This window comes from Micromys minutus (genome assembly GCF_963924665.1).
Source record: "Micromys minutus genome assembly, chromosome: 3".
Classification (NCBI taxonomy): domain Eukaryota; kingdom Metazoa; phylum Chordata; class Mammalia; order Rodentia; family Muridae; genus Micromys; species Micromys minutus.
This window is the reverse complement of record NC_137972.1, coordinates 76,370,823-76,398,736: the sequence shown is the minus strand read 5'-3', so window position 1 is coordinate 76,398,736 and position 27,914 is coordinate 76,370,823. Positions and strand designations below refer to the sequence as shown.

Below are 27,914 nucleotides of genomic sequence, written 5' to 3'. Positions count from 1 at the left end.
AGCCAGCTATAGAACAGAAAGATTAACGAAAGCAAAACAGCATGAATCTTTAAATGGGACACAGGCAAGAACTGAACAGACAAAGGATAAACCCACTCAAAGGACTTGAAAGGATATATGCGAAGGTACAAAGCAAATCAAATGGCACAGTCATGGAACGTTATGCCACAGCTTGAGGATCAGGAATGTGTTACCAGGACCACAGTTTCCAATCCATTGCACACTAGGCAATGGCAGCCATCATGCACAGTAATGATCATTATCCTTCAGGAGTGTGTGATGAGTTAGGGCTTTCCCACCCTGCCTCTTACCTGTCTCCGCTTTACCTTCTCCTGTAACACGATCATATTTAACACATACACAGCATACTGATGTTCAGAATTTTAAGACAGCATATTCAGCTTAGTTAAGGGCATACTTGTTTTATCCAATGCAGTATTAGTGCCTGAAAGTATGTCAAGTTACTTTAAGTGCTCAATAATGTTGGCTAGATAAATGAACACCTAATTCTACTCTGCAAATTTCTCTCCCCAATTTATCTTAGGTGAGATTACTGGGTGAAAAAAAATCAAAAGATCTAAAATATAATGTTCTGAGGATGAAAAGATTTCAGTTTACATCTATAAAATAACATTTAAAATAGACCAAGACTCAGAAACACTCCTGATTAAAAAAACACAATAGGATCACCCCTGTTCTTAGTACCAACTCTCTTAGAAAATGTTCAGACACATTCCAAGAGCCTTTGGTAAAGCCCACTCCCAACTAGCAAGCAAAGCCCTCAGCTTTACTTAAAAGCACCTCAAACAGCATAACTAGAAATCAACTGAGGAATTAACTGGTTTTATTACCAACTAGATCACTGCAAGTACAGGCTTGGATTAATTTCACTGGTAGAAAATATTATACAGTTTCTTTGATGTTTCTATTTTGCCAGATAGTGACAACAGTCAATTAAATCCACTTAGCAATCTTCTTTTAACATGTTCATGTATATTCCAGTTAAAAGTATTCCTCTTTTCAGTGTAAACAGAACTCAGCTTACACAGTACTACTAATAATAAAGTTGCTACTGCTTCCGGTTTCATAATTCTGCACCACCAATACAGAAGCAAATTCTTAGCCATTTGCAGGCTTCACTTCTTTGGTCTATTAGACAGAACCAGTAGATGGCGCCCAATAAATCTATTTCTTTCTCCCAAAACAAGAATTTTGAGACTTAAGATGAAATAGAAATAAAATACAAGCCATTCTGAAAACAGTTAATGTATGTAACTGTCCCCTAAGAGATCAGCATTCCTAAAGTTCTAATCTTCCAGTTCTTTCTGTTGCCTTTTACACAGCTCACTTTAGTTTGTTTTTGCTAAATAAGCTCAGCTAAACTGGATGGAGGGGGCTGGATTTAGACTCCCCCCAAGCTACCCTGAGCAGTCTGCTGTCTCTGGTGGACCTCCATTCTCCCTCCACCTCTCTACCCACCTTTATCAGGACTGTGGATCCTGAACCATACAGGTTTGCTTACTTTCCCCCACCCATCTTCCCTGTTTGCTGTCTGCTGGGCACCCCAGCTGCCCTGAGAAGCCTGCTATCCCCAGGAGGACTCATTTTCCCACCACCTTTCCATCCACCATTATCAGACCTGTCTCCCCCTCTCAGGACTGTTTCATAAAACTATGTGGAACTGCTACGATAATTAGGCTAACATGTAAAGAGACAGTGTATTCTCCATTTTGAAACAGGATCAGATATTTGCTTATTTGTTTATAAATTTTCATTGAGGAAAGCTGACAGCTGGTGGGTAACATCAGTGAGTAACATCAGCCTTCCTCTCCCCTTCCTCTCTGTGAGAACAAGCTAATTAAGCTAAGTTCTTCCCTACTCTGCTGCTGGCAGAAGGGGGCAGACTGGCCTGACTACTGAACTCGCCCAACTCTCAGTTACTATCATGCTTGGTTATGTATTATCCTTCATTTTCTTCTTCCTCCAAACATCAATAAAGCCAGTTCAGCAGGCTTCTAAGCCAGCTCTCCACATACTAGGCACAGAAGAAGACTCTCCAAAAAATCTGATCAGGTACCCAGTGATGTCAGAATAGACATTTATTGCTAACTTTGTGGTGGTTTGATTCTAACCCTGTCCCTTATTAGCTGCATGACGCACCAAGTGACACAGGCGCTCTGACACCGTCTCCCCTCTTTAATAAGATTATATAAGAAAATTAAGTAGGGATCACAGCATACTGTGAAGGTACGAGCAGGGGTCAAATCATCCGAGGTATATACAATTACAAGTACAATATACTTTTCTGTCACTCCCTTCTGCATGTGTAAATATGCAGAAGTGTGCAGGAACAGCCCCCCCCACACACACACAAATATGCAACAACTGACAAAAAAAAAAAAAAGGGGGGCAGTATTCTCAACTGTACTATCCAGAAAAACTATGGTTTTTAACCTCAGTATAGCTTGTCTTCAGACATCTGCCTCTCTCTCCTAGTCAAGAAATAAAAAGTTAAGATAAATAACTGCATACCTAGATTCTTGGGGTTTGCTCCCTGCATTTCCTTAATACAAAGATGAACTAGACAACGTCAGCTAAACCTCAAAAGAGAATTTTGGAACACCACAGATGCCTCATAATTCTGTGTTCATTAAGAGTAGGTTAAATTCATTCCTGATCTTTAAACTAATGCAAGATAACAAAAATGGTAAGAAATGAGCCCGCATCCACACTGGTGGGTCTCATGAACCAAAAAAGGAATGTACCATTGCCCGAGCAGTAAGATAAAACTCACATTTCCTTCTGTGGACAAAACAAAGAGAGACAGCTGAGAATTCCACCCCAGCTGCCAGATGCTCTGTATATCACATGGGGTCAGCAGTTAATCCAAACAGAGTTTTGTGAAGGGCTCCAAGGATATACAAGAGCCAACCACTCTTCCTTGGTTTAAAGAGGAGTAAATAGAGCCAGGGAGATAGGTTAGCAAGTAAGGGTGTTTTCACCCAAGCCTGCAGACCTGTGCTGGATCCCACCAGCCCACACATTAAGGAAGAGAACTAACTCTTGCAAGTTGGCCTCTGACATCCATGGGCATGCTGTGGTACTTGTGTGCCCCCATGCACACAAATTAATAAATACATAATGGATGGATGGATGGATGGATGGATGGATGGATGGATGGATGGATGATAGATGGATGGATGAATGAATGAAATAATTTTTAAGAACCTGAACAATGAAGCTGAAGAGATGGCTCAGAGGACTCTTCTTAGAGAACCTGACTTCAGCACCCATACTAGGCATGAGTGGGTCACATCTGTCACAGCTCCAGGTCTAAAGGATCTGATGCCCCCTAGTGGCTTTTTCAGGTTTTTCAGACAGAGTCACACAAACACATACATGTTTTAATTTAAAAAAATGGTCTCATTTTCAAATGAAAAAGCATGTCAAGGAAGCAACAGAAAACTTCCATCCTCAAGCCAACAGGCTGCTAACTATAAATATAAATCCTACCCCAATTTCTTCCTCCACAAAATGAGAAAACAATTCCTAATTCACTGCTTTGTCAGAGCAGCAGAACAAGATTACTAAGAAAGCACACACAGAGTTCCAAGTAAATAACAGATACAGGACAGCAGCTTGGCTAAAGCACATTTATGCTCAGTCAGTTTCGCTGTTTAGTTCTCACTACAGGCCCCAGAGGTCAAAACAAAGGAACACTCTGTCACTTGCTCCAGATCACAAAGTTCTCCTGGGTAGTTTCATCTCTTAACTGATCTTCCCTTTGAGGACATAAATCTTACTGACTCCCTGAGATAATCAAACATTTCTAGCCATTCACAGGGGGCCAAACTCTTTTCTGAGGACAACTCGGCATTCCACTAGCGAGCACTTAACTAAAACCCCCGTGCCTATTTTGTGCAAGGCGCTGAGTAACGATGGGAGCGATAAAAACAGTGTTTTAAAGCACTGCCCTCAACCCTTCCAAAGTGTCCAACAGAGCAAATGGGGAAAATACATACACAAAAACGCATGTGAAGTGTTTACGGTCTTCTCTGCAGCACAGCTGAGACTCGAGGCCTGAAGGATTCCACACACGGGTAAAGCACGCAGCTCCACACAGCACAGAGACAAATGGCAGGAAACTAATTCTGAAGGCTAAATGGTTTGGTGGTGGTGGTGGTGGTGGTGGTGGTGGTGGTGGTGGTGTGTGTGTGTGTGTGTGTGTGTGTGTGTGTGTGTGTGTGTGTGTGTTTAAGGGCAGGAGGAGGTGATGGTGTTTCAAAGCAAGCCACAAACTGTATATTTGGAACTGATTTATTACCCAGCATCCCACCAACTCACCATAGCATCACTCATAGCGGGGATCTTCACACTCCCAAATGCTAATGTCAACATACTGCTTGCATTTAGCTGCATAGTTTCTATAGGCAGTCTATAGGCAAATTTCAAAAAAAAAAAAAAAAACTTATAGAAATCAGGTCTATTTGCATCACGATCCATACTGTTCCCACTACAAAGCAGATGTGGCTTTTGTTATCTACATCCACACAAGGAACCTGTGAAAAATTCAAAATGACAAAACAAAACCACCACAACAACTACAAAAGCCTGCAAAACACAATTTGAAGTGCTAGCCCCAGAAACTACTCGGTCCTCACCGTTGCCAGTGATGTGATGAAACTTATGCTATATTCAACAGTATGCGCTTAACAGTGACTTCAAAATCTATTAACAATTTACTCAGAAAGGTGGCCTTAAAGAGTAGTCACTTGTCCTTTCGAAATAACAATCTACATAACTGTGTATATCTGATATGTTGCTTTATCAGCCATGTTGAAAGACATTAACCAACCCAAACTGCTCTAATATAATTCATCAAGGGCTTTAAAAACCAACCTTTTTGTCTAGTTAGTTCATGGCTAGATTTTAGTAGGCACCAGGAGTACAGGACTCTGGTTTGCTGGCCCGAAGCCCAGCTTTCTACATGTCTGAGATGGGGTGCTCTAGAAGCTATCCTTCCTGTGGGTCCCCATTAGTTCTGCGGTATCTCCGCCTGCTGCCCGTGTGAACTTTACTATGAGTGCAGTGCATCTGGCACTTGAACAAGCTACTGTTTGTAGTACTTTACCAGTCATGTATTTGAGCCTGTCTCCCAATCAAAGAATTCAGTCTTCTAAGACCACAGCTCCCATTCATGTAACAAGTACTTCATAATACCTATTTGAAGTGAATTAAGCATACACAACATTATATTTTAATTTTCAGTGCCTAACAAGACTCCTCTTCAAATATTAATGGAAAATTTAACTCCCCTCATTGTTTCTTGAAAGCTTAGGAAATACAAAGCTATTATAAAATGTATCCTTTAAATAATCACAAAAAGCACCTTTGTTAGTTCTAAAAATGCCAAGTAAATAAAATGTAAAGCTCAAACCACTGAGGATTAGAAAGTCCAATAGATGGAATGGAAACCTTCCATTCCCCTTGATAAACCCATACCGTGGGGCAACAGTTGATTTTCTTGTATCTTCCGAAACGGCTCACAAAGTACTGTTATTTAAATATAATTCTCAGATCTGGCTAGATAGTGCACCAGTCAATATAATATTGAAACAACACTTATCAGAAATATACTGTTAAAACAGATAATCCACTTAAGAGGTCAGAATTAGAAACAAAATATAACTTAACTGTAAAGTGAATCACAGATTATTTCAGTTCCTGCTGTGGAAATATGTTTCCCAGGAACGGGAGTGGGAGTGGGAGGGGGAAATCACTAACAAATTAGTTCTCTTTCCTACTGAGGCCACTGAGAAGACTTAAGTACAGGTACCCCAAGTTCTGTGGTTCGTCCCAATTTGTCTTACACAAACTGCATTCAGGAATTTTTTTTAAAGTGGTTCCTCTTTTAAAACAAAACAAATCAAAAGAGGTTCCTCTCTCTGAACACAGTACTTGCCTGACTACCAGCTGAAGATTCTAACAGAATTTAGACTGAAATGTGTTCTAATTATCATGAACAAACCCATCAATCCAATACATAAAGTACACATGGTTGGGAGGCTGAGAACAAATCCAAAGTGAGAAAAAAAATCCAATGTGGTAGCCTTAAGTCACTCTATTTCAAGATCCAGATATAGATCAAATGGACCTGGTTTTCTGATTCCCTTCTGCATTTGACTTCTGAGCCTATCTAAAATCTGAACACAAGTCCACCAAGTCCTCTGGGGTGGTTGGTGGACCTTTTGAACTCATACTTGTCAGGATGTAAAGTGGAAACATTAGCCAAATCCTATATGCATATTGTGAAGAGCATATTAGACCATACATATTAAATGCAAGCCATAGCATCTTTGCCCAATTGAAAATGTCATTTGAAAGGTCTCCTTTTCTTTCTTTCTTTCTTTTTCTTTCTTTCTTTCTTCCTTTCTCTTTCTGTCTTTGGTTGAAAAACAGTAATAGTTTGAGGATTAGTCTAATAGAAACAGCTAAAATCACTAGAAAGGTTTTTATTTTCCACAACTTAAATGAGAAAGGCATCTAGTACTGGCTATTCTTTTCATATAATATTTGTCAATTGTCAGGATGTTTTCTGTCTTATCTAAGAAGCTATTCATATAAAAATATTGGTACCAGGGGAAAGGGGGGGAGTAACATAATAAATGGTATTTGTTGGGGTTCTGGGAATCTGTTTTTCAATTAAAATGTCTCTTCCCCTTGAAAATCTAATAAATGGGAGTCTTATCCCAAACATATGGTACATAATGATTATTAACTCATGTACTGAGTTGGAACCTGTCTTGGAAAAGAATTTCTCATGTGTGACTGGTACTTTTAAAGGCAATTACTTCTGTCAGAGGGGTGCCTTTGTGTTTCCAAAAAGAGTAGATGCATTTGACTGAAACTCACTCTCTCTGTCCCCACAGCTGAAAAGTAAACAGGCAGACTTAAGAGGCATAAAAAGGCGATTCAAAACAGAAGGCGATGAGAAATACACCCCTACTTTCTTCTCCTTAAATGTGTGCTTCCGGTCATTTTATCAAACCACCAATATCCAATATAAACAAACCATCTGGGAGGGTGATTAGCACAGCAGTCTCCTCTAGAGTTACAGCTAGAAATAGCATTAGCCACAGAAGACACAAAGGCCACTAGAACACTTCAGAAACCCGTGAAGAACACTGTTCTAATATGGAGAAAGCACCTGGAAGTGCAGAAGCTGCGTTCTGAGAAATACCTTAATGTTCTAGTACCTTCGCCTCACTGGCTCAGGGCTAAAAACTCACCCCCCTTTTAAGGATTTCTAAGTATGATGACATGTCTGCCTAATTACTTCCATGAGATGGCTACTCAGCTGTCAGAATTTACAAAATATGATTCAGACTATTTCTCCCACCTATTTCAAATAAAGATGGCAAATTATTCTACCTTTCTAGAGTTCATGAAGATGCCCTAACCAGTACCTGTTTGTTTGACCAAGAACATTCAATGTTCTATTCAAATAGTTCCTTTTCCTCCAGCCTTCCAATCACTACATTTCTCTTTGTCCGCTTATTCTAATTCTTATCCTGCAACTTCTCTTTGCATGTTGTCTTAAAATCAAATGAACCCAAGTCCTGCCCCACCCCAATGAATAAAGCTAATAATCTGAAGATTCCGCAACCTGGTTCGATCTGGCCACTCTAAAACTACAGGCAACTCCTTCAGTTTCTTCTTTCTTCAAGAAGACACAACTCAACAGTTCCTAAGATACGGTAATTCCTATGGTTGACCAAATTATTCCCCAGACCTGGACTTTCACACAAAGCCCCTCTCACACACAGAGTTAACTACAAAGAATTTACTTGCTATAAAGAACTAAAGATATATTCACATTCGTTCACAACAACCCCAAATATAAACGAAGAAATTCATTCCGGGTCTCCTAAGTCTTGACCCCCCCCCCAAAAACCAGTCTCTTTGTCCCTCAGGCTCAAGATACAACAAAGGCTCCCCTCCCCCTAATACCTAAAAATCTGGCTTCATTTTGGGCTGTTCATCAGGAGGATTTATTTACTGTTACTAGTGTCCATCTGTTGTACTGAGCAGCACTGAGTGGCACAACAGATAGTAGGGCCTAGCTGTTTTATAAAAACCAGCCTTTCCTTTGACTGTAACAGCATCTCTCACTGTCTGCTGCTTGGGAAGGCCCATACTTTTATTCTTCATAGTAAGAAGACCAAAGTGCACATGCATGTGCTCATAAAACACTGGCAAGCGCTGGGTGTGATAGCAGCACACTTGGGAGCCAGTGTCAGGAAAGTTCAAGGCCAGCATGGTTTATAAAGGGAGTTTCAGGCCAGCCAGGCCTGCTCGCACGCACGCACGCACGCACGCACGCACGCACGCACGCACGTACGCACACACACACCTCAAATTTTTATAATCTTATCTGAACTGTTTGTTCACTTGCTCTACAACCACTGCATCCATATTATCTACCTACTGAATCCATATAAGGTATGGTTGCTCAATTGGGAAGGACATTTGTTAAGCACCAGATGCAAGAAGCTGGAGAGATAGCTCAGCAGTTAAGACCACATGCCGTTCTTCCAAAGGGTGGGTTTGGTTCCTAGAACCCATGGGGTGACTCACAACTATCTGTGATTCTAGTTTAAGGAAATCTGACACCCTCTCTGCCTCTATGAGCACCAGATACTCATGTGCTACACAACCATACATACAGGTAAAACACTGATAAAGATTAAGAACAAAGGAATCTCGTATATCCACGAAGGTAAAGATGAAGTTCTTTTCAAACCTCAAGTAATGTGTTATCTATCTATAATGAGCTCTCTAATGACACCAGCATTAGCTGTCTTTCTTATTATTGTGACCAAACACCACAAAAGAAGCAGCGTAAGGGTGGAAGAGTCGACTCCAGCTCCAAGTTTAAGGAGACAAAGTCCATTGTGACTGAGAGGACATGGCAGCAGTAACTCCACAGCAGCAGGCATATGGGACAGCTTGCCCTCGTCTCAACAGCCATGCCATGGATAGAGACACTGAGGCCCACAGGAAGGCTGGATCATCACCCTAAGGCCTATACTTCAGTGACCCACTTCCTCCAGCTAAGCTTCACCCTCTAAAAATTTCCACAGTTTCTCAAAACAGACCATCACCTGGGATCCTATGTTCAAACATATGAACCTGTGCCAGATACTTCCCATTCAAAACCAGAACAGGCCATATTTAGAGATATACCTTACAGAGAGAATAAGGGTGCCCCATTCTGTAAAATCCAATATACCACAGAACATTAGAAGGAGAAAATGGGCAGTTTATCATACCATCTTATGAAGCTTCATTCACTAGCTTAACCAAGAGACCAAAGTCAGTTCTCCAATGAATGGATGAATGAACAAGTAATGGCAGCTCGAAGTGGTGGCACACACGTTTAATCCCAGCACAGGGGAGGCAAGCATATCCCTTTGTAGTCTCAGGCTACCCTGGTCTACACAGCAAGTTCAGGCCAGCCACAGCGACACAGCAAGACCCTACCTCAAGATGACAACAAGAACGAAAGTTACCGAAAGAAGGACGCCGTTCACGTAGTAATCCTACAAAACCAGGGGAAAGATGGAAAAACCCAACCTGCTACAAAGATAAGTGGCTTCTGTTTTGCATAAATCTCAGCATGAAAAAAGTACTTTTTCTTGATTAAGAGACTAATGAGATATAACCACATTCTAATACTATAAAAATTCTGAGCTAGGAGGAGAGGGTTACAAAAACTTTGAGATAGTCACAAAATGTTTGATATAGGCTTAGATTTTCTAAGATCACTGCATTGATGTTATAATTCCATTTCCATTTGCTGTACTAGGTGAGGGAGGAGGATGTCTTAGTTACGAGGGAATAAATGAAGAAATGTGTACGATGAGATAATCCATTTTCAAATGGCTCAGAATATAAACATAAATGACAGGCAGAGGACACTGAAGTGACGAACAGTCACACCACGTACTTGTGAGCTTACACTTACTGCAAATGAAATACTTACAAATGTTAAAGTGAAATAGACCAAACTTTAGTTAAAAGACAAAAGAATTCCATTTATGCAAACGGTGTAAGACTTTCACTGTTAACAGGAGAGCTGTGGGCCTTCCTAATCACTTGGTATGCAGAGAAAAAAAATGCACTGGCCTGCCCATTTACTAAATGACCCATTCTGAGCTCACACTGTTCAGTGTCTCAACGGTGCTGAGAACTAAATGGCATGGGGATGCCATGTCTTTAACTTAGGCACTGCCTAAATAAACTTTGTTTTTAAAGAGTTGTTATCTTAAAAAAAAACAGTTATCAGTGGCACAAATGAGTGTTTGTCACCAATGGTCGAGTGAAATGAGTACAATAAAACTGTAACAACTACCATGTAGGTTCACAAATGGACTAATAACAGATTTTGGAAATGTTTTGCTTTTTGTTTCAGTTACTAATAACTTTTCTGTTACTCTGACAAAAAAAACATATGACTAAAGAAACTTAAAAGACTTATTTTAGCTCATGGTTTAAGAAGAAATATAGACCATAATGGTAGCAAGACTGGAGAAGCTGGCCGATTTTGTCTATTACGAAGCAGAGAGAGATGAATGTTGCTCATTCTTTCTCCTTTTTATTGAGCCTAGGACCAACCCACAGGGATCATACTGTCTACACAAATGGTGGGCCTTTCCTTCTGAGTTAACATCTAACAGACACATCTAGAGGCTTGTCTCCTAAATCCTGTCAAATCCACAATCAAGATTAACCACCATAACAACTTTGTGGCAACTGAAGAAAGCTGGAGTGGGAGAAGTGGCCCAGGGAAGAGCACACCAACTGTTTAACCCCGTGTCAAATGCTCAGTCCTGAAAACACACTTATACAAGTAACATTATATGGCTGAAAAGGTTCTATTTAGAAATATATATGCAGGGAGAGCAGGGAGAGGTATACTAGAGGGTTTGGAGAGAAAAGAACAAGAAGGGGGAAATGTAATTATATTAATCTTGAGAGAGAGCTAGGGGTGAGGGGAGAGGAAAAGGGAGAGAGAGACATCAACCATCATACCCTCAACAAAGTAATTCAAGAACTATTCCAAAAGTAGGGTCCTGATTGTTATAAGTTAGCTTCTAGGCTATACTAGATCCTCAGCTCAAAAGAATCTATTTACAACTACAACACCGGTCTCAATGACTAGATACGCTATTTTTATTCAAATGTGTAGTCCAAAATATATATGCTTAAACTACCTAAAAAATGCAGGCTTCCCAAGGTCAGCATTAGGTTAAATCCCAATATCAAAAGAGACTCCAAGCTGATGCATGGCTAGCTTCTAGAGCATGTGAAGACTAACACTATACTTCCCTGTGTGGGATGGCAGGCCCAAGGAGATTACCTAAGGGCCTTGGATAGCCTACACAATCTAGTTTCCACTTATTTCCCAAGTCTCTAACTTCATCCATAGGAGACCAGCCCTTCCCAGCCATGTGCTCACTATGCCCAAGCATTGTCTGCTCCATGGCACCATGCCAGTTTCACAGAGAGTTTCTACACTGGTTCTCCTGAAGATATGCACTCCCCCAGAACACCCAGGTCTTTGCTTCAGTGACAAGTCCCTCAGGAGCCTTCTCTGCCACCCAACCCAAAAGAACCCCTAGGCAGGCACCATCATATACTCTGGGTTTATTTAGTTCATAAAACACTTTCCCTCTTTAAAGTGTCTTCTGCATCAGTGTCTTTCTCTCCTTGCTAGTGCCAAGAGGGCTTCTGTCTGGTTCACTGCTCAATCTCCAGCATCAGGAACAAGTGCTGGATCAAACAAGACACTTGAATTAAAGACTGAATTTCCCCAGCTCAACCTTAATTTTCATTTCTTATCCTGATGTATGACTGAAATTAATTATTCCAGCAATAAAATGCTAAAAGCTCAAATACCAATTTGCAGGAATGCCCGAACTTTGACACTGATGCATAACATTGTCAGCTACACAGCTCATGCCTGAAGAATGAAGCAATCAAAATTTTCAGATTCATGATTTCTGTGCTGGGAGGCAGCCACCGATATGCAGCTATCCAGCAGGTAGGCACATCTGGATCTCCCACTGAATATTCCTGAAAGCCTTCTGTAATTCTTTTTCTGATTCAACTTGGTCGTCTTCCTCAACTGTCCCCTATTCTGACACCATCCCCTCAGTTACCTTCTCGAAGAGCTCATCTCTCCTCATGGTCAAAATGTCAGTATTTTAGTAATGACAAAGACTATCTCCTCTCCCAGTTCTTCGCCCTAGAGTTCCGAGCTCACCATCTCATAGGAAAGCTATGTGCCATGTGTATTTAAAGAACACATGCATTTCCTTCTGCCCACCCTATCACTTACAGTGGCACCAGCTGTCACACTCATCCTCAGTCCCATCCATCACTCGTTACACTATTACTTCTCATAAATAGAGCGTCTGGTTCTCTAACTCCTTTAAAACACTGTTTGCACCTACCATCATTATACTACAAGATCACCACACAGAGAAGGACACTCCTACAAATTTTCACCATTTCAATCACCCCCACACCAGAGAACATCTTGTAGTCCAGCCTAGCAATAATCAATACTTTTGTGGAGGTGTAAAGAGTACATCCCTGCTGATCTAATTCACCTTCCTACCACGAAGGCTGTATTCCCACAAGAACTAACATGTAAGGAGAGGAGAACATACACTTATCAACTGGTCTAAGCTACAACCCAGTGACTCTACATTCACCAATACATTTCCTCCAAGAAATAATTATTCAGTAAGGCAGCCTCACCTAAAAATTCACAATACAAACATCTGCCTAGTGCATAACTCTTATTTTGAGGCAGGGTCTCACTCTGTAACCAGGCTGGCCCCATACATACGGTGATTTCTTCTAATTTCAGCTTCATGACTGCTGACACTACAGACACGTACTACTAGGCCTGGCTCTCATTTTTAACTACTGCAAATTATTTTGTATAAAACTCTAAACAATAACTGAGTAAAATAATTATTTGGATCCAGTGTGCTTATCTTAACTTAGAGATGAAAGGTCTCAGTACTGTTTTCCTGCTTTTGAAGCAGTTTCTCTCCTTTGCTTGTAACACTCTAGGAGACCTCAAATATGTAACTTAAAAGACAACTTCAACATAATCTTTGATCTTTTGCTCACTACTTTGTCTTCTAGGTGCAGAGAACTGACTCTCTGGCTAACGCATCGCTATACTGAACCTGCTTTTCTTAATTCAGTCCACACACCGTGGAATATACTGTTAAGTTTTTTCAAATAGACACAACAAACTGCGCCATTAACTGTGACTGCTGACAGATACATTTGAAGCTAAGCTTAAGGTTTCTTCTGTAGAGGCTGTCAATTCCTTTATACATATAGTCATCTAATTGTTTTATTAATGATTCTTTCCTCTCTAAAATAATTGTGTTTTGCTTATTATTGCTCTCTCTCCTAGTTCCCCCAACCCTGTGTGTGTGTGTGTGTGTATGTGTGTACACAAATGAACATATGTATAAAGCCAGAAATCAAAGTCTGTCTCTTCCCCATTTGTATGTACATTTTCCCTTTGAGCCAGTCTCCCTCACTGACCCCGGCTGGAGATCACTGAATGGTGAGAACAGCTGCACTGAGAGCTCCCAGATCTTCCCATCTCCACTTCCCAGCCACATCCGCCTTTTTCTCTGTGCTGGGGATCTGAACTCGAGTCCTATACTTCACCTACTGAGCCATCTCCTCCACCCAAAGAATGAAGCTTTAAAAGGCTTTAAAATTTAACATGTTTATAGTGCTTTCTGACTCATCCAGGAAACAGCCTCCGATCACAGCTTTGCTACTTTATCACACCATGTTCAGACCTCATCTTCTTATGTCTAAAATAAAAATGGGTGAAGCAGATGATTCCTAAGTGACTATTTACCCTACAAACATTTACATCTGGTACAGCCCATGATAATGAGATAAGAATTTTTACCTCATTTCTTTGCCACTACTTTCTCCTTCACAACTATCATTCAGAAAACCATAAACTAAATTTTATACATACTACACATATGTATCCATACATTCAATGGTGCACAGGAGACATGGCAACTCACAACTACCATTAACTGTGGTTCTTGGGGATCCAACTCCAACACCCTTTTCTAGTCTCCAAAGGCTCAATGCATGTACGTGGCACACAAAGATACAGTAAGCAAACATTAAACAGAACAGCAATTTTTGTACATCACAAGCTGCCTCATATAAGCATCCTACCAGGCTGACTTGATGACCTCAAATAGTAAAATACTATTTTTCTCTGTTTAGTACCATGTACATATTAGTCATTTAAAACTTACTAAACCAAGGCTAATTTCATAAGTGTATTATTATATCAGTTAAACTGTGTATAGATGTGTGTCTAACATGAGATTTCAAGTTAATTAAAATAAGTAAACAAACACAGATAAGTATAAAATCAGAATTAACCACATTATTTACTTACATATAATGGAGCTTGTTGTGGACTTAGTTTCATGACCCAGGACACTGCAACAAACAAAAAAACAAAATAGATGAGAATAAATCTAAAATTTGCCAACGAAAACATAAAAAAGATGCCATCTAATGGTTGCTGAGTCACCTGTGACTCTTTGATGTCACCCATGGCTCTGTAAGTATAACCCCAAGTCTCAGTGGTGTATGCTCATCTCTCCTTAGAGATTTAAGAAGACAGAAGTCCAAAGGCTACAGAATACTTATGTTCTAGTCTTTCTGGAAGGGGATGAATTTTCAGATGGAAAAATCAAGGTCAACAGTTCCACAGTAAACATCCTTAGTTGATCTTTCACAAGACATCGAAGCTCATTAACTACTGATTACCAGTGTGTGTCCCCAAAACCCCACTAGGACGTCTGAGGTGAAAGTAGGTAACAGAAGACCACTAAAACACGCTTCATTTCTTCCTTTCCCTTGGAAAAGGAAGGCTATAGTTTGCCTTTAACAGCTAAAATCAATGGTCAAATTTTTGTAACTGAATTCTCACCAACCCCCCCCCCACAACAACAACAACAACAACAAAAATAAATAGACTCTGAGATAGAAGAACTCAACCCTAGACAATAAGCTGGAAGTAATTAAGCAATGCTGAGAGCAGGAGAAACAGTCTTCCTCATGGGAGGTCACACCAAGTGATGGTCCAATGGCAACTGTCAGTCCAGAAAACGCATTCATACATGTAACATTATATGAACTGAGCAAGTTGTATTGATATATTTAGGAATAGACACATGCAACAACAATAATTAAACAGGACATGAATTTGAGAGAAAACAAGATGGGTACATGGGAGGTGTTGGAAAAGAAAAATAAGGAGAAAAAATGATGTAATATAACCTGAAAAATATTTTAAAAAATTAAAAGACATCACCCTGAAAAAGAGAAACAAAAGAATAGCATACTCTTAAAAGTCTGGTGTCATAATTTTATTAGACATCAGAACTGCAGGTCCTTCGCCCTTGAATATAAACGGATCTGACCTCGCCAGAGTCAGAGGAGGACCAAGTGACTCGATTAGAACTTCATCTGAACTTTTATTCATAATAGAAAAACTGAGGCATATACTAACCAGCAACCCCTGCAGTACAGAAACATCACTCACAACTACCACCGTGAATTCTCACAGATTTCAAAAGCACAACAATAGAGCTGAAATCTAAATAGCATAAAGTTAGAGGTTTTCAACAGTCAAGTTTTCATGATCATAAATAATCTAAACATACTCAAAATAAGCATCCTCATAGAATTACCACAGATCAAGCTGTGTGTGTGTGTGTGTGTGTGTGTGTGTGTGAGAGAGAGAGAGAGAGAGAGAGAGAGAGAGAGAGAGAGAGAGAGAATTAGAGAGAGAGAGAGAATTAGAGAGAGAGAGAGACAGACAGACAGACAGACAGACAGACATCAATACTCACTCCCCAAAGCAACTAACATGAATTGGTGGTGGAGGTCCATTATTCTAGTAGTAAATCATTTACAACCAGTTCCACGCCATAGGCAGGCTCCCCCATGTTTGAGGAGGCACCTCTACAGCTTCCCTTGCTCACTTTCTAGTCAACTGCTCACCTTACTGTTCTCAGGCCTGCAGTGTTCCTTCCTGCTTGCCTGTTTTCATTTAAGGACTTTGTACTTGTACTAAAATCACTGAAAACCAACACCAGAAATGTATTCGCTCTTTTTAATAGAAAAGCTAAGTAAATATACTTCAAGCCATTATACTCAAATAGGAAATACAGATTAAAAAGAAAGGTTAGGGGCTGGAGAGGTGGTTAATCAGTTAAGAACACTTGCTGCTGCTCTTCCAAAGGGCCAGAGTTCAGCCCTCAGCACCAATATCCACTGTGTACAGCTGCCTGTAACTCTAGGTCCAGAGGACTCAATCCCCTCTTATGGCCCTTCTTTGAGAAACTACACCCAAGTGAACATAAATCTACACACATAAACAAAGTTTAAAAAAAATACATAAATAAATCTTTTTAAAAAGCTGTCAATGGGCTTGAATAGTTTTTCAGTACATTAAATATCCACTTAATTTTAAGTTGCTGACCTTTTAATTGGTTTTTCAGATCCCATTCAGACCTTTCTGAGATGCAGAAGTGGAAGAAAATATAAATTTACGAGTCAATGTGCCTTGACTAATTTATGAAATGGTTCTGCCATTATACACAGTAAAATATCAGTTAAACAGACATAGTAATTAATACTCCAGAAATCCATAAGGACTAAGGACTGGCAGCATCTGTGATGAGAAGCAGTTTGACTCATCAGCCATCTTATGCAATGTTCATGATTTGCTAAAAAAAAAAAAAAAAAACAAAGTGCTGGTTTCTAGTGACGTCTCTGAGTGACTGCCACCATACAGTTGATGCTGCCACAACAGTGTTGAATTATAACGTCATCTAGACGTGCTACAAAACCAGTCCCATACGCAGTGCTCCAGCACAAGGGTTAAAGCGGGACAACAAAGCGTCTGCTCATCCACACTTTTCAAAGAGTCAGATCACTGTTATATTGGCAACACGGGGCACCAGGAAGAATCCATCTGTCAAAAAGAATCAAAGCAATGGCCAGAAGGCTCCAGGAATGGCTGGGGAACTGGATGATGTTTAGGTTCCTTAAATGATGACACTCAGAAAGAGAACTCTCACAGCACTCTATATTTGATGTTTTATTCCTTCTCCACAGAGCATACTATTCTCCTCGTCTCATTGATTCAAAGAATAATTACTTAACACTAAGGACAAAAGAGGAAAGAGCCAAAATCCGTCTAGAACATAGAGATGTTTCTCCCCAAGTCACCAACTAGGAGTCCTTGTCAACAAGATCTGCTAAGCCCTTCTGTAAAGGAAAGATGGTAAAATGCTTTATTAGCAACACCTAATAATCTCATCAAGTAATTTTAAGAAAGCTTTACAATGTCTTCCATAGATAGTAACCTAAAGGAAGTCACAAATTCAAATGAGTCGCTTTCAGCTAACAATACGGAGAAATACAGTGAAAGATGTCTAACATCTGAACTAAAAAGAAATACAAAAATTCAGTCTCAAACAATATGATGCTATGAAGTATGCTCACACATCTACAACTCTGTAAAACTAGCTAGAGTTAAAATGAACCCTAACTCAGATGGGTGTGACATAAGCAAGTGACAGTGACCAGGAGCTTCTGTCCTTCCCACTTTATTTTAAAATGTGGAGGGAACACAAATTTCCTATTTTACTGTTGTATAAAAGTGGCATATTCACTTTATGTCAAGACAAGATGCATCCAATTTTAATCCAACTGTCTCAATCATATGAATAAACAATCTCCTGTTCTTTGATGTAAACTACTACCAGTCTTTTCTTCAAGGGGTACAGTGCAGACACCATGATTAGACTGTTAGGTGTGCAGTGTTTACAAAAATAAACAATAATAAACATTTTGGATTTCTTTTAAATTATTGCCTATAAAAGGGTATGTGGAAATTCAGATGAGATTGAGCGTGTTCGGGGTGGTACGGACAAAGATGATGATGTGTAGAAATGTAATCACTATACAAGATATCACAGAAACTAAGGCATGAAATTCTATAGCTGTAAGGCTGGCCTAAGGGAAAGCGGGACAAGAAACAATGTGGTTGGATAAATGAGTGAGAATCTTAAAGGCCACAAGGAGATTACAAATAAATATCTATAGTGTTCACAAACACTGTTTAAAGACCAGGTTGTAAATATCTGAAGTTTTATAGTTCATGTCTCTAATAAAATATGTAAAACTAATAGATACATCTGCATTTAAGAAAGCTTTATTTATGGAAAGAAACAGAAGAATCATCCAGCAAGCCGGAGTGGTCACAACCTTTAGTTACAAGCCAGTGTGACACCTGTAGCACTAACAGCAGTGTGTACCCACCTGAGCCTTCCGTGCCTCAAAATGCCATCAGCTAAAAACAAGTGCTAATATAGGAAAGGCAAAGGAAGGTGATACATAATATTCTCAACAAATCTCCAGTCGTCAACAGATTACTCCTCCTAAGGCAAACTGCTTATTTGAATCCAAGTCTCTTTACTTACAGATGGATTAAATGGAAGAATTAAAATACAGAAACCAGGTACCGAACCTAAGGAACATTACCAGATAGACCAAAAAACCATTGCTTCATCTTCTTGTAGTTTCCTGGTCTCACAGAAAACCATGAAATACTAAATGAACTTTCAAGTACCCAGAGATATCTTTCTGACATCTTAAAATAGACTGGCATGTAAATTAAATTCTAAAATAATTCAGAAACCATAGAGAAAAATCGGTAACAAATACTAAGAGTTGGTAAGTCTACTGCTTATATCCCTCACTGTAACCAAAGACAAGAAGAACTGCAGAGAGGAAAGGTCTGTTAGGGGGTCAGTCAGGGCAGGACAGCACAGCAGGAGCTGCATCAGACAGATAGCTGGTCAGATTGCATGTGCAGTCAGGAAGCAGAAGATAATGATTTCAGGTGGCTCCTGAACCCAGGAGATGTACAATTGTAGTGAGTTTTCCCTCCCTCTGTTAAACATCTCTGGAAACTTCCTCAAAGACACACACAGAGGAATGTCACCCCAGATGATTCAAGTTGATCATGAAAAGTAGGCATCATAGTAAAGCACAGTAAGAACATGCGTTCTTGGGGATTCTAGGGAATTTTCTTTCCAAGCTGCCTTGCCTATAACTATTCAAAAAAAATTTGAATATTAATTTTGTAGTGTTTCAACACATATCTGAATTGCAAATGTGTAAAAGACAGTTTGCTAAATGTGCAAAACTAAAAAAAAAAAAAAAAACTAAAATTTTTACTAATGGTCTTACAAAATGTGTACCTACAGATATATTAACATAAATAAGCTACTCTAAGCCTATAATGTAGCATTCCTGAGATTGGGGATAGGCATTTCACAGCCCCGACATGATAATTGGGTAATTTCACTTATAAACTTGGTGATCTCTGCTCACTTACTAGAGACCATCTGTCTAGGTCTAACAAAACCTGTAATTTCAATTAAAGTGGTTTTAAAAAGAAAATATCCTCCACATCTGCCCCAAGTCCTAGAAGGGAAGGGGAGCAATTAAGAACTCATACGAGTATATACAGAGGATTTCTACTGTCAGAGTTCCTACACTACAGAATATGCTTCAAGTAAACTCTCCTGGCCAAAGACGACTAAGCACTAAACTGTCAATTCTTGAGCCCACAGCTATGTACTGTGGGAGTGATCATGGAAATGACAACACATATGTGCTCAGGATTGCAGTAGGAGAAAAAATGTTCAGGAGAAAAAAGATCCATACAATGAATCTTTACATTCCTAGGAACACGGGCTGGTTGCTATAAATGTGTATTGGCTGGGAAGCTGGGGAAGCTAGAGCACAGGATTGATTCTAAGTCAGAAGGAAAAGATAAAGAGTATGTAGCATCAATGGAGTTTTCCTGTTTAGAAAAAAAAAATTACTGCCGGTCTGTCTCTGTCTCTCTGTCTTTCTGTCTGTCTCTGTCTCTGTCTCTCTCTCTCTCTGTGTGTCTCTCTCTCTCTCTCTCTCACACACACACACACACACACACACACACACACGTATGACTACAAACAATAAGGGTGGGCTACACAGCAGGACCCATGAATGGTGTGCTTGCTTCTGTTTACAACTGCATTAACTACTGAGTGGCCATTTGTACGCAGTGACTCTTGAACCTTAGTTCAAGGGGAGCAGTTCAAAGCTTCGTTAAATAACATGGTCTTTCACTCTATCTAGAGTCAAAATCAAGAACTACATCTGGTACTGTCTCTGCTCTGCAATCAGGGCCCACACACTTTGGGAAATGATGAAACTCCACAACATGAATCTGAACCTCTCTAACTTTGCAATTAGCCTTGCTCTGTCCAACTAGCACTGTCACACGACACAGTACTTTTTTATTAATGGTCAAGGAAGGGAAAAACAGCACTGATCCAAATGAGCAAGAACTTCCCATGAGCAGCAGATGGTAGGAAGGATAAGAAAAAATGAAGCCTCTAAAGTAGACTAATACTCAACAGAGAAACAAATGGATCCACATAAGCTAAGACACAAACACACACCCCGCACGGACACTCGATTATCTATTTCCTTTTGGTCAGTGCTGCGTTGTCACCACAAATTTGGGGAAATATATATATTTATGTGCAAATCAAAGTAATAATAAGCATTACCTCAGAAATGAAAACTTTAAATAAAGAAAGAAACTGTAAATGAGGAAACTAGACTATTTTCAAGAATCACAGCTTTAGTCTGAACATGTAGCTAGTCACAGAGTATTTGCCTAGCATGCTTGAGGCATTAGATTCAATTTTCAGCACTGTGAGAAAATTAAAAAATGCAAAACTTTTTTTACATTCATCTTAGAAGATTATTTAAAAATTCATGAGAGCGTATCAGACTCTCCCTTTTTATTACATTCATACAACTCAATGATATGAAAAGAGCAAAGAAAATCCTTTCACTTTTCTGAGCTTCTATAGCACTTCATGATGAAACCTAATTACTGAGCTCTAGAAATAAATTTTTTCATGTCTCATCCTACCAATTTATTAAAACAGGTAACTAAGTTACAGTACAATGGCAACAGTAACAATGTTACAACGTCAGGATGCAGCAATAACTCTAGAAAGGGGATCTCAAGCAGTCATTACTGAGGGAGGCAAATAAAGAGGCAAGTCTCATCACATGGACATGGAGAAGGCACAGAACACAAAGAGCAGCGGTTAAAAGCTGCAACAGCACCGTGGGCTGCTGACCCACACATGAAGTACAAGCAGAAAATAGGAAAGGAGGCAGGAGGAAGACCTCCTGTAGATCTGAACGCCTCCCAAACTGCCTGGCCTTAGAAAGCAAGCACAAGGAAGGAGAGAGAACACATGGATGGCCTATGCGGTGGCTATATACTAAAGAAACCATAGCTATGCAAACATGACGACATCAAGCTTCTTAGTTTTAAAACTCGGCTCACATTTTTGTTATTCACAACTGGATGCCAAAGACTCATAAGAGCAAGCTGTTTGCAATCACAAGGTCCCTCCTCAAGCCCACCCAGACAAAGCGGAGAAGCTGCTGTAGACCACAACCACTGAGACAAGGCAGATTCCAGCAAAGCCTCCCCAATGCCAGCACAGCCTGGCATCCTGGTTGTTCTCCACCAGCACTGTTGCTCACTGTGATCCTAGCCTGATCCCACTACACCCTTTGTAACTTAAAGGGTCTCAGCAACAGAACAGACCAAGCTCCTTCTTGGGAGGAACCACTGCCAACTTGCCTGTCTCTGCTTGTAGACTGAATGCCAGAGCCTTATCAGCCTGAGAAAATCTCTCCAGGCTCCACTTTCCCTCTGACTCAACCTTCCTAAAACACCATTTTCACTCTGTAACACTCTCATACACCGGAATAAGCAGTCTTTTAAAGGGCTTCTTCTGAGGTATAATCCCTTTCCTTAAGTATTTCTAGGGCACAGCACTAAGAGTAACATGCCAAGACTCAAGAAATGTCTCCAAAGGACAACACTATATGCTCCATTTAAGGGATGAATGTGACCCATCTTACTTTTTCTAGGACATTTATCCCCATGAAGTGGCTTTTACACAGTCGGTATGAAATACATACACACACACACACACACACACACACACACACACACACACACACACACACACACACAATAACTAAAATACATATATATACTTAACTGCTGTGGCCTAGTGCATACACAAATGCAGATTTTAGGCTTGAGAATCTCATGCTGTGGGGAAGGCTCTACCATATTTTACCTTTCTATTTGTAAAATAATAAATAACAAAGGTGTGTAAAATGTTTAACACAGGCAGGAAATAATGAAATAATAAGTTAAGTTTTGTTCCTAACACCTGGTATGAATGACATGACAACCATTTCATGGCTCATCTTACATTATAATCAATTCTTACATTCTAACTTCTAATGCTAATCATAATCATAAGCACAGGGCAATGCTCAGGAGTAAACAGAAACAGTACTCTATTAAATATGCTATTTATCATTAGGGAAGTGTCAGAAGCCATCCACACTGTCCTTGCTATCTGATGCCTCACAGAAGTGTTCAAGGTCTCAGTATCTATGCGACCTTAGTACTCCTGTTTTCCTGCCCCTTTACACAGCTCTGCCCAGTCTAGGCCTTTGCTCCAGCTAACACCCTCAACCCCGGTTATGATGAAAGGATTCTTGCTTGCAATCCAACCCCATAATTGGCAGAAGAAGCAGCATACTGTAGACCACTTTCTCTCGTTTCTGCACTTGACTTCTGCCCTTACCTTGCTAACTTAGCACAGTACAGGTGTTCACTCTGCAGTGCCCTTCTCACCACTGCCACACATGTGCCATATCGCCCCTCACAGAGCTGAGCACATAAGCACTTTAAAAACAACAACACGAACAAGCAAAGGTCCATGAGACTGAGCAGGAAGAGGTCTTAAGAGGTAAGGTGAGTCTACAAGTGACACGAACAAGCAAAGGTCCATGAGACTGAGCAGGAAGAGGTCTTAAGAGGTAAGGTGAGTCTACAAGTGACATAAGATACAGGAGTGAGAAGACTGGAGCTCAAATGTGGAGGTGAAGATGCAGGGGAGAGGAGTGGGAGATGAGCAAACCAAAGCCAAGGACTGTGAAAAGTGCTTACAGAGACATAATATTCTGTAAGTTCATTTCTAAAAACCTTTTAAACAAAGTTTGAATATAAATACCCTGCGTGGGTGGACAGTGCTGCTTCCAGAAGACATGAGTTATCAAACAAAAATCTCAGTGCCAGGTGGGATATAGTCCTACACGTTACTGGCCAGAGATGGCAATATAGGTTACTGCCATTGCTTCTGGTTGTCCTTCAAAACTAAATAATATAATCCGATTGCCAAAAACCACAACAGTTTGGTTGCAAAACAGACAGAAAGAAATCTAAAGATGACTTAAGAAACCTCGTTCCTTCATGGCTAATTTTCATAGTGTTAGATGATGCTGTGCACGCAGCTGCCAGAGGAAAGACATTGTCTTATCCAGTACTGAACCTTGTATGCACATAACTGGTCAAAGTGTTGAGAGTAACTACTGAGCGATCACATACAGCCCCCTTCTACAATCAGGGTATGGGAAATTCTTGAAGAGGGGACAGAAATGATTCTTATTACATTATGTAACAGACAGAGGATAGGGAGGAATGCCACTGAGAGCTGTCATAGACATAACATGGCCACTGCGCCCATGAACTCTGCACTGTAGCTATGGTCACATGCATGAAGTTAAGCCAAGAACATTAGTCAATATTCCAGCGGGCAGCACTAATTAGACTATGTGGTTAAAGAAAAAGAAAAGGAGAAAGAGACATGAAGGTACAAAGTGGAACTGTTTAATGACTTCTGGGGGAAATGGGGGTGATAAGTATGATCAGGATATATACATGGATGTAACTGTCAAAGAGTAAAGGACAGTCTTTTTCAAAAAGGAAGAAATATCTAGCATTAACTTCAAAAACAAATGAATCTGAATTTCTGTGCCTGTCATGTCTCCTCACAACAGGAATAGACTGGAAGACTCTTCTAAGCAGACACTATTGGAGCTAAAGGGAAGGCTGGGTGCTGTTAGGTTTCCACATGACATGTGCAACCTCTGGAAAGAGGAATACAAAAGTTCTCTACTCCAATTATCTTCTGACATTTACAAAGCCTATCATTTCCTACAAATATGGTTTTTGTTCTCCCAAAGGTCATTCAACAGGTGAGGATTTAGGCACCAGCTGTATCCTGTCAAACAAAGGAAACTGTTAAGTGGCGTAGGCATCCAGACAAGAGAGTGAAACCCCACAAATTCAGTTAAGTGCTGGCATTTATCCCTATGGTAGTAAGAATGAACTTTAAATTTAGAAAATTCATACTCAGCTGTGAAACATGTAAATTGATTTCTAGAGTGGTTAAAATAGATATCCGGTCCAGAGACTGCCAAAGTCATGCCTTTATACTTCCTCCACCCTCCCTCCCTTCTATCTAAACAATAAGCAGCCTCATGGGCTACGTTATCAGCAACTTGAAAAGCCTAAACATCCCTTACCAGGACAAATCCCAGGTCCTATTTGTGACTATCTTGCTGGGCCTGACTAACAGAGCCATGGGGCCTACCAGCTTGGACACATACCAAAAGCACCATCAACTAAATTACACAAGGAGAGTAGAGGGCTAAAGAAGTCACAAACAAACTGAAAGCAGACAACATTAGCTTTTATACTAAGGGAAAAAAATCTCTTGTGGCTAACTAGTACATGATTCCACAATAATATTTGGGGAACAATGACACTGTAAAACAGGAGAGATGGCAACTTACAAAATAATCTCAAAGTCAGAAGGACCTGTCTACTGAGACTTAAAATATCTGTGGTTGTCCTAATGAAGCGAAAATGCTACAGAAACAACAATTTCAATACTTTCAGCAACTTCCTACTTGGGTTTCTGTTTGTTTGTTTGTTTGGTTGGTTGGTTGGTTGGCTTTTTGAGATAGGGTTTCTCTGTGTAGCTATGGCTGTCCCAGAACTCACTCTGTAGACTATGGTAGCCTCAAAATCACAGTGATCCACCTGCTTCTGCCTCTTGATTAAAGGAGTGTGCCAAGAATTTTAGAAGAGCAGTTGGTGCTCTTAACTGCTGTGCCATCTCTCCAGCCCCTGTAATGTAACCACAAAACATTTCTGATCTGAAGAATTCCTGGAGAACTCTTCAGCTTTATAACATGCACAAAACAGTGAGTGTGTTGTTGTTGTTTTTCAGGTCGTGTGTGTGTGTGTGTGTGTGTGTGTGTGTGTGTGTGTGTGTGTGTGTGTGTGTGTGCCTGCAAGAGGAGCCCAGAAGAGGGCATTATATCCCATGGAACTAGAGTTACAGAAGCAGTAGGGAGCCACCATTTGGGTTCTGTGAAATGAGCTGGATCCTCTACAAAGCAAGAAAGCACTCCTAACCACCAATTGCCATGACAACACAGAACCTATGTAGAACACCATCAACTCTGCTTAAGACAGACAGACAGGCAGACAGACACTGTTCTGAAGTAATAGAAATGTTTTGGGACCTCTCATAACATATGGAATAAGATATGCCTCACTCATCTCTAACATGTAAGGCAGTTCTAACCAAAACTGAATCTGCAACCTTGGGCAACATGGTGAAAGAAAAGTAAGTATTATTAAATACCTTTTAAAGGAAAAGTATTATTAAGAAACTCTGTGTATGTTAACATTACACACCACATATATAATAATTCCCTCTCTTAAATAACATTTAAAGGTTGTCATAAAAAATATAGACAGATTGGTGTGGTGACACACCTTTAAGCTTAGCACTCAGGAAGCAGAGGCAGTAAGATCTCTGAATTGGAAATCAGTCTAGTCTACACAGCAAGTTCTATGCCAGCCAGGGAGACACAGCGAGACCCTGTTTCAAACAAAACACAGACTTGGGGGCTGGAAAGATTGCTCAGTATAACCATTGCACATACTGCCCTTGCAAAAGAACCCGAGTTCCATTCACAGCACCCAGGTCAAGCAGCTCATAAATGCCTAGAGCCCAACTCCACAGTCAACACCCCCTACAAATGTGTCTACACACACGGAAAAACACACACAGCTAAAAACAAACAAAGACCTGGTACTTTTTAAAAAACATTTAGTATTTCTAGCTGTGTAGAAATAAATGGCATAAAATTTTGAAATGTAAAATAAATTGTACTTTATCATAAACAGACCATATCACTGCACATGTAAAACTTAAATATTTAATATATGGAGAATATTTAATGTATGCTGTCTCCTCTCAATTCCCCAAACACTAACATAGCCCAACTACAAATAATATCTTAAGACAAACTGCCTCAGTACCCAGCCCAGCAGGGATGGAACCAAAGCAGAAGGCTGAGGACCTACAGCCCAATGCCCACTCTCCTCACCCTCCTTCCTTGGCTCACACACTAAATGAGGGAGGCCCTAGATATTTTTAAACTGATTTCTGCACAGGACTAGAAAGCCTGTACTATTCAGACAAGTGAGTAAGGGGTGACCAACTAGAGCCAATAGGACAACCCATCTCACCTTCGTTGTTGCTGTTGCAAGTTTCTTTCCTGGCACCTGAAAACTATTTCTAAAACTCAACCACAAGCTTTGTTTTGTGCAGTTTTAAAACAGTATCCCACTGTTTAGCCTTAACTGGCCTGGAACTCAAGAGATATATATCCAGCTGCCTCTGCCAGGATTAAAGGCCACCACGATTAAGATTGTGTTGTGACCACTGGCAGTCAGAGGTAGTTGTGAGCTGCCTTATAGCAGCTCCTGAAACTCTGGGTTCAAAAAACACCACCCACATGATGGCTCACAGCTCCTTTAACTCTAGTTTCATGGGCTCTGATACCCTCTTCTGGCCTCTGTGGCCACTGCATGCACATGGTGAACTGACATACATGCAGGCAAAACACCTGCATATATAAAATAAAATAAAAACAATCTAAAATGAAAAATTAAAAATGTAACACTATACTCCTAGTGTTATATACAGGCCACTAGAATTTGAACCCAAACCTGACTCTAAAGTCATTTTAAAAGTTTTTCCACATACAGCAAAATGAGTATCTTCCAAGAATGAGGAAAGGGAATGGTTTTGTATACTGCACATTAATACAGAAAAAAACAAAAATAGAAACTCTTAGAAAAATTTTATTAAATAGAAAATGCTTGACAGGGGGTGTAAAGTTTACTAGTTAAATCACTGAAATGGCAACAGAGGCAGCATTTGTAAACCTGTACGACACCTTCTGTTTTTCCAAAACAGCCAACAAGCAACCAACAGGCCAACCCACTAGCAAACAGAAATGCTGACAACTGGAGAAATGGCTGGAAAGGACTCTTGGACTCCCTTCCACATAAATACGAGCCTGTTTTGTTGCTGTTTTGTTTTCCTCCACATAAAACAGCCCCAGCTGAGATTTACTACTACACAAACTTAGTTGCTGTTAAATGAATAAAGTTCTCTAAGAATGTTTTACTCCAAATTCTACAAAACTCAGAGGAAGGGGATCAGAACTGATACTCAAATTGTAAGAATAAAAAAGGATTCTATTCATGGTTCAAAATTCCAGAGAAACAACATGTGTGATGTTTCTGTTAGTTGTGCCATAAATTAACCAACTTTAAGTAGTAATGAAGAGCACGCCATGCTTCCACTGCACAGCACATACTGAAGGCACACTAGCTTTTCAAAGCAGCAACCACAAGTCCTGGAATCTGCTATTAA

The 27,914-nt window shown here is 40.1% G+C and overlaps 1 protein-coding gene across 1 annotated transcript in view; it reads right to left on the bottom strand.

The window, feature by feature from the left end:
• Nucleotides 1–27,914, bottom strand: part of AKAP13 (A-kinase anchoring protein 13) — a 274,955-nt gene that overhangs the window by 193,633 nt on the left and 53,408 nt on the right. The window contains exon 2 of the mRNA XM_080914648.1: nt 14,534–14,577. Within this exon, the coding sequence (XP_080770774.1) occupies nt 14,534–14,566 (33 nt within the window). The 5' untranslated portion in view covers nt 14,567–14,577. The remainder of the gene's footprint in view (nt 1–14,533; nt 14,578–27,914) is intronic.